This window comes from Sorex fumeus, unplaced genomic scaffold (assembly GCF_029834395.1).
Source record: "Sorex fumeus unplaced genomic scaffold, SorFum_2.1 ptg000126l, whole genome shotgun sequence".
In the NCBI taxonomy this organism is placed as follows: domain Eukaryota; kingdom Metazoa; phylum Chordata; class Mammalia; order Eulipotyphla; family Soricidae; genus Sorex; species Sorex fumeus.
In genome coordinates this window covers 6666546-6679433 of record NW_026606183.1, presented here as the reverse complement: position 1 = coordinate 6679433, position 12888 = coordinate 6666546, and the positions used below count along the sequence as shown (strand labels likewise).

Here is a 12888-nt window from a genome sequence, read left to right as displayed (position 1 = left end):
CGTCAGAGGCGGGATAAAGCGCAACCAATCGAAACAGGAAATGCAGAGGTTTCGCCACTTCCGGCTCCGTCCCTGGCGCCTGCGCACTGCACCGCGGTCCGGTGACGTCCGGTAGAGCCCAAGATGGCGGCACTGGGCTGAGTCTGCTGCGGGTGAGGGTCCCGGGGCTGATGTGGGCGAGACCCCGCAGGGTGGTGCAGTGGCGCTTTGGGGCCACCGAGCACCGCCTGCTCTTTATTTCTGCTTTCTGTCTTCTGCAGGTGACGGAAGTGCCGCCGCCGCCTTCCTGACGTCTCAGGAGACCCTGCACGGTTTCTGTCCGCTTCGGCCATGTCTGGGTTCGGCAACAAACGCGCCGCCGGCGATGGGGGCTCGGGTCCCCCAGAGAAGCTGAGCCGCGAGGAAAAGACCACAACCACCCTCATAGAACCCATTCGCCTCGGAGGCATCTCCTCCACGGTTCGTGGTTTCCCAAAGCCAGGCTCCCATCACCGTTGTCCGCTCAAGTCGTCCACAACCTCATTCCCTGCGCCCAGCTTATCGAGATCCACTTTACGGAACGCTATGGAAGGAAGCAGAGACCATGCCTGACTTCCCTTTCCAGATAGGGATACAGGTTCCCAGAGGGCGTGTGGCTTGTCAAAGACCAAGAGGAGGAGGCAGAAACGGACCGTGACCCTGTCACAGCCAAGTGGCTGCCTCTGCGGGGGTTGGGGCTTCATTAAATTGTGTTATTGGACCGGAGAGATAGTACAGGGGTTAAAGCGCTTACATTGCATGCAGCCGTCCTCAGTTCAGTCCCTGGTACTGCATTTGTTTCCCTGAATTCTGTCTAGGGTGACCCCGGGGCACGGAACACCTGGACACAGCTGGTGTAAACCAAAAACAAATCCGTGTCCATAGTTAGCTAGGGGAAAGTCCGTTTTCCCATACATTCCACTTGCTCTCCTTTGTGGTTGATTGTTTATTTAGTTTGATTGGGTTTGAGGGGGCACACTGGGTATTGTTCAGGGCTTACACAGGAATCATCCCTGGCCATGTCCAGGGGATCATACGGGATGCCCGGGATTAAACCTCAATCAACTGCTGCAAGGCAGGCGTCTTACTCACTGTACTATCACTTCAGCCCCTGTGATTGTTTTTTTTGTTTTTGTTTTTTTGTTTGTTTTGCTTTTTTGGGTCACACCTGGCAGTGCACTTAGGAATTACTCCTGGCGGTGCTCAGGGGACCATATGGGATGCCAGGGATTAAACTCGGGCCAGCCCCGTGTAAGGCAAATGCCCTACCCGATCTGCTATCACTCCAGCCCCCTGTGATTGGTTTTTGGAGGGTCGCCTTTGATCCTTTCCCTGGCCTCCTTTGTTCCTTGGTAGGAGGAGATGGACTTAAAGGTCCTGCAATTCAAGAACAAGAAACTAGCCGAGCGCTTGGAGCAGCGACAAGCTTGTGAAGATGAGCTCCGAGAACGGATTGAGAAGCTGGAGAAGCGGCAGGCAACTGATGACGCCACACTCCTCATTGTCAATCGCTACTGGGCCCAGGTGGAGACCTCTGCTTTCCTGCCACCAGCCCGCACCCAGCTGCTGGTCCTCAGATTACTCTGCTGGGAAAGGCCTCGGGGAAAGCACTGAGGAATCGGTAACACTCTTGGTGCTTTTTTCTTCAGCTAGATGAAACTGTGGAAACCCTTCTCCGACACCATGAAAACCAGGGAGAGATGTCTTCAGGGACAGAGGTGCCTGGAACGCAGGAGGGGCCAATGCATGACGAAACTCCTCTCACAGAACCAGGGACGTCGGAACTGAGGGGTAGGACCAGAGTCCTTTTGTGTTTGGGTAGTGGAGGAAGAACTCAGGTTATGGAATTCAAGTGTGTGTAGTGTAATTCATGTTGTAACACTTGTCTCAATTTTGCAAAGTACTCATGGGGCTGGAGCAGTAGCACAGTGAGTAGGGTATTTGCCTTGCACGCGGCCAACCCGGGTTCAATTCCCAGCATCCCACATGGTACCCCAAGCACCGCCAGGAGTTATTCCTGAGTGCATGAGCCAGGAGTAACCCCTGTGCATCGCCGGTGTGACCCAAAAAGCCAAAAAAAGGTACTCGTATTGTTGATTATGTACCTGGCACTGGTCTACACTTCAAGCAGGTCACAAAAAAAGAAGTCAAAAGAAATTCTGCCATCAGGAAGGAAATGCTTATCCTCTCTGAGTTTTGGGGTTGGCAAGGGAGGTATGGGGTTCAGCAATAGAGCACTGGTCTTGCATATATGAGACCGTGGGTTTTCCCTCTGACGCTGCCCAAAAAAGTTTAAAGAATCCTTGAGAGGAAATTTGATTTAAATGGGAAGGCAGACACAACTTATACGAGGCTGTGATCTGGTACCTCTGTGGCCGTGAGGAAATTACACCCCCTCCCCTCAGATGTTTCATTTTCGAAATAGGGATAATAGCAGCTGTGATGTTGATGGCGCAGATCCGCTAATGTCGAAGAATTCTGTCCGGAGCAGTTGTGGGCACCGTTGCTTTTACCCTTATGAGACTCTGTCCCTTCCTCCCAGATGCCCTGCCTGTGCAGCTGCGGCCCCCGCTCAGCGAGCCAGCATTGGCTTTTGTGGTGGCCTTGGGTGCCAGCAGTAGCGAGGAGGTAGAGCTGCAGCTGCAGGGCCGTATGGAATTCTCCAAGGCAGCGGTGTCCCGTGTCGTAGAGGCCTCAGACTGTCTGCAGCGCCGGGTGGAGGAACTGTGTCAGCGAGTGTACAGCCGAGGTTAGTTCTTCATCCCATCCTCAGAGAGGCCTGTTTCCATTTGCTGCTTTGTTGGTATGGTCAGCCCAGGATCCCCAGTAAGTCAGCCACATTCTCAGGAAAAGGGTTGAGGTGGTCTCTGTGATTCCTGAAGTTGCCCTAGAGCAGTGAGTGGAGGAAGTTGTTGGTGTGATCCAGATGGACCCACTACCTTTTTTGCTGGTGACCTTGTTGAAGCACTTGGCACAGATGTCAGTGGCAACTGCTGCTCTTTGGGGCACAGCAGTAGGTGCTCAGATCTTCTTGCTGCCAGACAGGCTTCTCTTAGGCTTAATTCTGTCAGTCTAGCCGCGCACTCTGTACTTTCCTCCAAGCTGATTCCTTCTTTGTATGGGGGATCAAGACTCCCGCCTTTGTCCTGGGAAACTGAGGAGAGGGCTAGTGGGTACTGCTGGGTGCGCAGCTACTTCCTGGGTTGTTCCGACTTTGCCCCACTGCTTTGAGGGTGATTTAACCTACACCCTTCCCAGGGGACAGCGAACCTCCTGGTGAGGGAGCTCGGATACGCACCCGTGAGCTGGGCCGTGAGAACCGGCGACTACAGGACCTGGCCACCCAGCTACAGGAGAAGCACCACCGCATCTCACTGGAGGTAGGAATTGGACTTTAGGGCCTGAGAATAGTAGCAGGGTAGGGACCTGGAAGTAAGGCCCTTCTATTGTGGGTGACAGACTCTGGTTAGATCCCTGGCACAGCAAAGGGTCCCCCAACCATTGCCAGGGATCACAGTAGCTTGTAGCTCTAAGCCCCCCAACCCACCCGAGATAAATGGGACAGGGAAAGGTCCCTCCTTTAAGTGTTTGCCCCTCTCGTTGTGCTAGTACTCAGAGCTCCAAGACAAGGTGACATCATCCGAAACGAAGGTGCTGGAGATGGAGACCACAGTAGAGGACCTGCAGTGGGACATTGAAAAGCTGCGCAAGCGTGAGCAGAAGCTCAATAAGCACCTGGCAGAGGCCTTGGAGCAGGTGGGCAGGGTGCAGGGTCAGATGGAGCCAGGCTCGGGGTCCTGCCTTCACCCCTCCACGCCCTCTTGTTTGTACATTTTCTCCACAGCTCAACTCTGGCTACTATGTGTCGGGGAGCTCCTCGGGCTTCCAGGGGGGCCAGATCACACTCAGCATGCAAAAGGTAAGGAGGCCCGTGCTTCCAGCCCCGCCTTTCTGTTCCTCGGAGATTCCCTTCAAATTAAAGGACTGACTCAAGGCTCTTCCCCGTCAGCTGTGCTGCTCTGTTCCATATAATCAGTCATTGCTGGACACTAGCCAGGTCCTAGGCACTGTGCTAAGAAGCAGATTTGGGGGACAAAACGGGCAAAAATGAGAACTTCCATGAGGATTCTGACCAAGGAAACAGGGAAGCTACGAGTAAACGTGTCCATCGGTGGATGATGCCGCCACAAGGGAAAGCATGGGAGGCAGTGCTAGAGCTGTGTTGGGTTTGGTTGGCATCTCAGCCAGGTGGCAGGCGGACCTCACTGCAGGGTACATCTCATCATACCTTGCTGTTCGTTCCGCGTTTGTTTTCTCATTTCTTGGTCACTGCATGTCGTTGATGCTGTACCCCTGTGATACAAGGGAACAACAGGGATGGGAGCCTGGCAAGTCGTGAGGACTGAGGCAGGTGCCCCCAGCCTTGGAGGCAAAGCCTCCACACAAAGCTGCGACACTTCAGCCTGCTACCAAGGCTTCCACCACGGGCCCCACTGCCTTCTGTCAACAGCCCTGGTTCTAGTATTGAATGCGCGGAGTTGAATTTTCTCCCACTTACCCATGAACCAGGAGAGTGCTGGGTGGGGCTCCAGAATCCATCATTGTCGGTGGGGAGGGGGGGTGGTTTTGGTTTTGGAGCTTACTCCTGGCTCTGCCCTTAGGGATCACCCCTTGCAAGCTTGGGAGACCATATGGGATGCCAGGGTTGCCTGCTTGCAGAGAAAGCACCATGTCATCTGACTCTCCTCCAGAGGGCCCTTTCAGGGGTGGGGGGGTGTTATTTTGGTAGTGCCGGGGATCAGACCTCAGGAACTCACACTTGTAAGGCACGTGCCCCAGCCAGAGCCCCATCCCTGGCCCTCATTGTTGTCTTATGTCAAGAAACTTGGTGGAGTAAATTGTAACTTGGAAGGTTTGAAGGAGCGTGCGTCCTCCTGTCCCTGGGTCCCATGACGTTTCCCACTCCATAGTTTGAGATGCTGAATGCGGAGTTGGAAGAAAACCAGGAATTGGCCAACAGCCGCATGGCAGAGCTGGAGAAGTTGCAGGCCGAACTCCAAGGGGCTGTGCGGACTAATGAGCGTCTCAAGGTGGGCTGGGAGGGCCTGAGTCTGCCCGCAAGTGTCAGCTTCAGCCCTGTGTCCTCTTGCTGATCTCTTTAAGGGGATGTTTTGTTTTGTTTTGTTTTCTGGTTGGCTGGGGCGGGTAGTCCCACTCCCACGGTGCTTGGGGAATGAGGTGGTGCTGGGGACAGGGACAGGGCTCCTGCTGACAAAGCTTGGCCCCCAGATTGCTGATCACATTTGGGCGTCGCCAGGTGGCCCTGCGGAGCCTTCCCGAGGAGGTGGTTCGGGAGACAGGGGAGTACCGCATGCTGCAGGCCCAGTTCTCGCTTCTCTACAACGAGTCTCTGCAAGTGAAGACCCAGCTGGACGAGGCCCGGGGGCTACTGCTGGCCACCAAGAATTCCCATCTACGGCACATCGAGCACATGGAGGTGTGACCTGGGACTGGGTGGTGGCTTCAGAGGCTCTGCTTGCCTGCCAGGATCCCTTGGGGATAGTCTTCCTAGTCCCTTAGCCTCCCTGGGGGGCAGGAGGAGGAATGGGTCCTCATGCTGCATGAGTCCTTAATGCGTCACCCTGCAGAGCGATGAGCTGGGGCTACAGAAGAAGCTGCGCACAGAAGTTATCCAGCTGGAGGATACACTGGCCCAGGTACGCAAGGAGTATGAGATGCTGCGCATCGAGTTTGAACAGAACCTGGCAGCTAATGAGCAGGCAGGTATGTCTGAAGAAGGGCCGAAGCTGGGCCTCACCTGGGACTGCTGGGCGCTGCGTGGGATGGTCACTTGTCAGACTGAGAGGTCCCAGTGCCTCATTGCCCTGTTGAGAACGGGACCTCAGAACCCAGCTCAGAGGCACCCAGTGGTCACTGCCTGTTGTGGCAGCAATGCAGGCTTAGCTAGGTCAGCCAGGCGTTACCCCCACCTGAGGTTCTCTGGCATCCTAGGGTCTCTGAGATACTTCACAAGAGCTCCACCCCCCTCCCCACAAGCAGGCCCTGCCTTGTGCTTTGGGATGAAGCCAGTGAATGAACACAACCTTGACTGGCAGAGCAGAGCAGAGTGGGGGTAGAGGAGCTGCAGAAGGTTGAACACCAACAGAGACCAATAAAGCAGGGAAGGAAAATAGGACTAGGAGAAAGGGTGTTGCGATATTGGATTAGGGGCCAGGAGCTAATTTAAATAGACTTTTTGTTTTGGATTTTGGGCCACACCAGTGGTGCTCAGGGCTTTCTCCTGACTCGGGGTTCAGGGGACCAAAAGGAATGGGGATCAAACCCTGGTTCGCCTGCCTGCAAGGCAAGCGCCCTTCCCACTGTACTAGCAGGAGGAGACTTAACTTTTGTGTGTGTTGATTATGTGCATTGGAAGAAACGGAAATATTTGAGAAATCTACAGTAGCAGAAATGATAGTCCAGTTTCTTTTATTTGAATCGCTGTCAGGCGAGATTGCTTTCAAGCCTCAGTTTCCCTCTGTAATGCAAAAGACTCTGCTTGTTCTCTTTTCCGCTGAAGAGTCGGGCCAAGCTGGAGGCCAGCCAGCCCCCTAACTCCCGCTCCTTCCCAGGGCCCATCAATCGGGAGATGCGTCACCTGATCAGTAGTCTCCAAAACCATAACCATCAGCTGAAGGGGGATGCCCAGCGCTACAAGCGGAAGCTGCGGGAAGTCCAGGCTGAGATCGGCAAAGTGAGAAAGGGCCGCTCGGGAAGCATCTTCACCAGGCTCCAGAGACCCCGCCGTGCCTCAGCCTTGTTCTCTGTCTTTGCAGCTCCGGGCCCAGGCCAGCGGCTCTGCCCACTCCATCCCCAATGTGGTCCCCCCAGATGACTCTACACTCAGTACTCCAGCTCCAGGGAAAGAAGAGGGTGGGCCAGGCCCAGTGGGTGCCCCCGACAACAGGAAGGAATTGGTGGCCGTGCCTGCCACTGCCACTGCTACCTCATCGGTGAAGAAGGAGGAGCTGCCCCCTCCTGAGGAAGACCCCCAGGTCGTCACCCCTGGCCCCCAGGGACCCTCCTCACGGCCCCGAGAACCTGAGGCCAGGCCCAAGCGGGAGCTCCGGGAGCGGGAAGGGCCCGGCCTGGGAGCCCCGCTGGCAGCACCAGTCCTGTCACGAGCTGATCGGGAGAAGGCCAAGATGGAGGAGGCCAAAAGGAAGGAGTCGGAACTCCTCAAAGGCCTCCGAGCAGAGCTCAAGTGAGACCCGAGTCCCGTCTTCCCGCCCCTGCCAGGCCGCCCCCCAGCTCTGCTCACCACGCCCTCCTCTGTGCCTGCCCAGGAAGGCCCAGGAAAGCCAGAAGGAGATGAAACTGCTGCTAGACATGTACAAGTCGGCGCCCAAGGAGCAGCGGGACAAGGTGCAGCTCATGGCGGCTGAACGCAAGGCCAAGGCTGAGGTGAGGGCAGGTAGGGCCCTGGGTGAGACGCAGAGGTTGCCTCAGAGTACAGCTCCCAGGTGGCCAGAAGCAGTGACAGCTTCACCACTGCCGCAGGTGGATGAGCTGCGGGGACGCATCCGGGAGCTGGAGGAGAGGGATCGCAGGGAGAGCAAGAAGATCGCAGATGAGGATGCCCTGCGGCGCATCCGGCAGGCGGAGGAGCAGATCGAACACCTGCAGCGGAAGCTGGGGGCCACCAAGCAGGTACTGGCCCCTTTCTAGCCCCTTCCTTCCAAGTGGGGGGGGGGGGGTCCCTCCAGTTCCCCATGGGTGCTTCCGGCCAGTGGTCCTGGGCCCACCTGTGGCTCAGCCGTGTTTGCCCCCTGCCCCCCCCCCCCCCCAGGGTCAGCCCATTCCCTGACCACAGTCCCCGTCTCTGCACACCTGCTGCAGGAGGAAGAGGCTCTGCTCTCGGAGATGGACGTGACCGGGCAGGCTTTCGAGGACATGCAGGAGCAGAACGGGCGGCTCCTGCAGCAGTTGCGGGAGAAGGATGATGCCAACTTCAAGCTGATGTCAGAGAGGATCAAGGCCAACCAGATCCACAAGCTGCTGCGTGAGGAGAAGGACGAGCTGGGAGAGCAGGTTCTGGGCCTCAAGTCCCAGGTAGGACCACTGTGGACTCACAGGGGTGAGCTGGGGAGGGACAGGAGGCACCCCTGCCCTGAGTCCCGCCCTGCCCTCAGGTGGATGCCCAGCTGCTGACCGTGCAGAAGCTCGAGGAGAAAGAACGGGCCTTGCAGGGCAGCCTTGGCGGGGTGGAGAAGGAGCTGACACTGCGCAGCCAGGCCCTGGAGCTCAACAAGAGGAAGGTGAGGCCAAGGGTGGCTCCTCTAGGAATACGAAGCAGGTCGCACTTGCTTTGTCCCAGTCCCCATGCTGAGGGCCATGTCTGTGCTGGTCCCATTTCAGTCTCACCATAATCTTAGGTTCACTTTTGTAAATGAAGAAACAGCTGTAAGGGGGTCAGTTAATTTTCTTCCAGGAAGAGTGACGTGGGTTTTGGGGTCAAGTCTCCTTGGCTCCGGGTTGCATACCCTTATTCTGATCCACCGCACTGATTAGCTGTAGAATGAGGGGTGGTCTCTCACAAAGTTACGTTAAATCTAAAAAGCGTGGGGCCAGAGAGCTAGTACAGCAGGCAAACACTGACTTGCATGTTGCCAGGCCGGATTCATCCCCCAGCACTGCTAGTGGTCACTGCACCCCATGAGGAAAAGGAGAAATATAAGAAATATCTTGCTCTGAAGTCTCAGGGTTACCACTGATTTCCATCTTTCCCTTATTTGTTCTGAAGCCAGTCCATTCAAGGCCTGGTGGGGTGGCAGGGCCGCCTGGGTGTTGGGAAGCCCCTGGGAACATGAAGGCTCCACCAGGAGTTGGAACTGCCAATTTCAATTTTAAGGGGCTGAGTGAAATGGTAAATGGTTTTCCTTTTTCTTTCTTTTTTTTTTTTTTTTTTGACTTTTTGGGTCATACCCCATGATGCACGGGTTACTCCTGGCTCTGCACTCAGGAATTACTTCTGGTGGTGCTTGGGGAACCCTGGGGTGCCGGGGATCAATCCTGGGTCGCCTGCGTGCAAGGCAAACGCCCTATCACTGTACTGTCACTCCAGTCCCAAAATGCTGTTCCTGTTGTCTCCTGAGGGAAGGAGAATAGGAGATGGTCTCTCAGGAGGAGACCTTGGGAGTGTCCTGAGAGGACTGCAGGGGTCAGTATGTAAAGCGAGCTGCAGGGCTCAGCACAGGACGCGGCACAGCAGGACTGTCGGGTGAAGCCTGCGGCCCGGCTCCAGCTCAGGGAACTCCCACCCTCCCTCCTGCCGCCACAGGCTGTGGAAGCCGCGCAGCTGGCTGAGGACCTGAAGGTGCAGTTGGAGCACGTGCAGACACGGCTGCGAGAGATCCAGCCCTGCCTGGCGGAGAGCAGGGCGGCCCGGGAGAAGGAGAGCTTCAACCTCAAGAGGGCCCAGGTGCGTGGCGAGGGCAGGCGCGGGCTCAGGGCCCCTACGAGGTTGCCCCCGCACTCAGCCGCGTCCCCTCTGGCCGCAGGAGGACATCTCACGGCTGCGGCGCAAGCTGGAGAAGCAGAGGAAGGTAGAGGTTTACGCAGATGCCGACGAAATCCTCCAGGAAGAGATCAAGGAGTACAAGGTGGGGCGTCCGACTGAGTCGTGTCCCGTCAACGTAGGACTCTTAGGGGGCTAGTGAGAATCTTCGGGGGTAGTCTGGGGACCCCTCAGGTGCAATGGGGGGGTGGGCAGATCCCTGGCTGTGGGGAGTCCGCTGACCAAGTGTGCTAAGTACCACAGGCCAGCCACAGGACCTGGCTGGGTGTGGGAGGCCGTCTCAGCCTCCTTGGCTCTCTTGAAACTGTTGGCAGAGGCACATGTTCTCCCTCTGGAATTGATGGGCAGTGGATGACAAAAGGGCAGCGTCGCTGTGGGAGCTCAGCTGGCCCTTCACCCAGATCTCGGGTTAGCAAGCTTTCCAGAAGCAGTAGCCCTGTGAAGAATGGGGTCCAGGGCAAAGGGGGCCCTGAGTTCAGAGAGCGGCACAGCAGAGAGCTGGGTGCCGGTGAGTGGACAGCACGGGTTTCATGGCCTGCTGCACGCAGGCGCCAGGGATGAACTGAATGTGTGGTAGGAGGTAAATGCTGAGAACTAGATTCCTAGCGTGAGAAATGGAGTCCGTGGCAGTGACAGGAGGATTGAGACTTTACAGGAGGTGGAGAAGGAGGGGCCTAAGGTTCTCTGGGAGGCTGGCTGGGAAGGCACTGCAGTGAAAGGACTGCTACGAGGGCAGGGGCAGAAACTGCAGCTCACAGCGCATGCACACACACCCCTATATACATCCATATTCCGGGGGCAGGGGTACAAACTACAGCTCACTCTGTACATACACCCATATTCCAGAGGTGGGTGTAGAAACTACACACACACACACACACACACAGAGGCTCTGGGGCTTGAGAAAGGGATAGGGAACCATTCTCCTTCAGCACACTCGGTGAGTAAGGCCTGATGAACGGAAGCGAACAGAAGGGCCAGAGAACGGTGTAGGGAGATGATGTGGTGGAGGGGCGACTTTTAAGAAGGTGCAAGCTGAGGCAGCTGCAGAGGCCCCCTGACTTCTGGAGCAGCCGTGGGAGTGCGGGTATGGTTCCAGGGTCAGATCCAGCAGCGCCCACCCAGTACACTGAGACCCTCTGAAGCCTTTTAGCCTTAGCGAGGCAGAGGCAGCCATGGGAGTACAGGAGAGTTTTGAGAGACCTTTGGAGCCTGTCAGGTGCTCTGAGATCTTGGGGCTGATTTGATTCTGAGGCCGTCAGCTGAGATTCCAGGCAGATTTAGGGCCAAGGAGAGATATTGGGCAATGCTGAAGTGAAGAAATGCTTTGGAGGTGAGACCCAAAAGCAGCTCTGGGGCTGGCTGGTAAAGCCTTTGTGAAGAGGAGTGGCTGTGGGGACCCAGAGGGTCTGGTGGCACTGCACACCCAGCCATGACTGGGCAGGGAGAGAGGTCAGCCTCAGCCAGGAGTGGGTTTTTGTCAGGGGCCAGAGTAGCAAATTGAAGCCCCACGGCAGAGCAGCTCCGGCCGAGCCCAGGTCAGGAAGCTGGCAAGGAACACAGTTACCCAGAACTCCTGGGTAACTTTCCCCACTTGCCGCTCTCTCGTTCTGAGAACTCGGCTCTGAACCTCCCGTTTCCTAACTTGGAGCGTGCTGGGCTACTCCCCGGGGTTTGGATGAGTCTTGGAGGCAGTTTGCTGTGTGATGAGCTTAGCCTGGATCGCCTCCTGCTGTCATTGTGGGGTGTGGGCCCTGTCGTGATTGTCGCCCAGCTGATGCCTTTGCCCGGCCCAGGCACGGCTGACCTGTCCCTGCTGTAACACCCGCAAGAAGGATGCAGTCCTTACCAAGTGCTTCCACGTTTTCTGCTTCGAGTGTGTTCGGGGCCGCTATGAGGCCCGCCAGAGGAAGTGCCCCAAGTGCAACGCCGCGTTTGGTGCCCACGACTTCCACCGCGTCTACATCAGCTGAAGCTGGAACCTGGAGGCAGTGCCCCCGCCCCTCCATTGTGGACCCTGTGGGCCCGGTCCCCCTACCCCCCCCCCCTTGGTATGGGGAGTCCAGTGCATGCTTCTGGGAGTGGACTCAGCTGCGCCCAGTTCATCTTTTCCTCGTGGCCACACCCCACAGAAAGGTTGGCTATGAGAGGTCTGAGGGCCACAAAACACTCATCTGAGCCTCCTGGGAGCTGCTCTCAACCCAGACCCAGCCAGCACTAGGGGGGAATTCTCCAGACTTTGACACCTCCCCCACTGCAGTGTCCTGTTTTCCCCCTCACCCCCCAACACATACACAGACTTACAAACTCCCAAGGAGGACCTGGGTCCTCATTCCTGCCTGAGACAGTCCTGTGTCCCAGGGAGACGCTCTTCCTCCCAGCTCAGACAGGGCTTCCCTCCCATGGGGTTCCCCTGTGCACTGTGGTAAGCTTTGGATGCTGAGTTGAAAGAGGTGCTCAGTAGTGGCACCATCCTCCCTCTGGACCACTCTGGCTGCTGCAGAGACTTGCTCTCGTCTTGGGAGTGCCAGGCCAGGAATGAGTTTCTTGGAGTCAGCCCCCTCCCAGTTTTTCTCAAGCCCACTTGCCTTCCTGGGAATCCCATTGTGCCACTGGGTCCTCAGCCCTGACTCCTTTGATCCTGGTGGCCTTAATTGCAATGGAGGCAGAACTTCCCCGAAGGCACAGAGTAGCACTGGGCCAACTTCTGATCATTCCAGGTAGAAAATCTTCATCGAACACCCTGTGACAAGCATGTGCCAGTGAAGCTTCCTGTGCAGGCCTGCCCAGACCAACTCTGGCTTGTGGAAGCAGCACCCAGGGCATGAGAAGTGGAGCTGCTGATGGTGCAAGATCCCTTTGGATCACAGCTCCTGCTCCAGTGATGTCTTGTAAAGGCTGTTAAATGTTACAATAAACACCCAACCCTCAGCCTGCTATCCTGGTAGCCAGGCTTCCTACCTCTATAAACAGGCAAGTGCATTGGCCAGTTTAATTTGTGAACTGGAGAGCCTGCTCAGAAGAGAGATGACATGTGGTCCAGGGGCCACAGCGATAGGTCAGGGGGCAGGGCTGCTGATCCGGATTATTCCATCCTCCGTATCCCAAAGGTCCCCCTAGTGTGGCTAGGTCTAATTCCTGAGCGCAGAGCCAAGAAGTAACACCCCTACCCCCAGCACTGCCGGGTATAACCCCTCAAAGCAGAAATACACTATCCAGCCCACTACCAACCCCCTAGTTACACCTAAACTTAATGGTCTTAAGGGACAGAGACTGCCCATTGAGGTAGACTG

General features: G+C 56.5%; 1 protein-coding gene across 2 annotated transcripts; it reads left to right on the top strand.

The window, feature by feature from the left end:
* The first annotated feature begins 79 nt into the window (after positions 1–79).
* RNF40 (ring finger protein 40) lies at positions 80–12561 on the top strand. Of its 2 annotated transcripts, XM_056137609.1 has the most exons (20): positions 80–152; positions 261–459; positions 1375–1542; positions 1668–1809; positions 2561–2767; positions 3277–3398; positions 3628–3774; positions 3863–3937; positions 4989–5108; positions 5336–5515; positions 5667–5802; positions 6651–6772; positions 6855–7282; positions 7365–7482; positions 7579–7728; positions 7918–8130; positions 8211–8336; positions 9359–9499; positions 9579–9680; positions 11392–12561. In XM_056137609.1, exons 2-20 carry the CDS (start codon positions 331–333, stop codon positions 11566–11568), a joined length of 3003 nt encoding a protein of 1000 aa, XP_055993584.1. In that variant the 5' UTR covers positions 80–152; positions 261–330; the 3' UTR covers positions 11569–12561. The 2 variants fall into 2 exon arrangements, with proteins under 2 accessions (XP_055993584.1, XP_055993585.1); XM_056137610.1 differs by lacking the exon at positions 80–152 and having other exon boundaries at positions 257–459.
* Positions 12562–12888: the final 327 nt, after the last annotated feature.

What these genes read in the sequence shown, in the direction of transcription:
- RNF40 (XM_056137609.1), top strand. Translation starts at nt 331, where the DNA reads ATGTCTGGGTTCGGCAACAAACGCGCCGCCGGCGATGGGGGCTCGGGT. An exon ending in TCGGAGGCATCTCCTCCACG is followed by an intron (nt 460 to 1,374) that starts GTTCGTGGTTTC and finishes GTTCCTTGGTAG; the next exon opens with GAGGAGATGGACTTAAAGGT. An exon ending in AGGGACGTCGGAACTGAGGG is followed by an intron (nt 1,810 to 2,560) that starts GTAGGACCAGAG and finishes CCTTCCTCCCAG; the next exon opens with ATGCCCTGCCTGTGCAGCTG.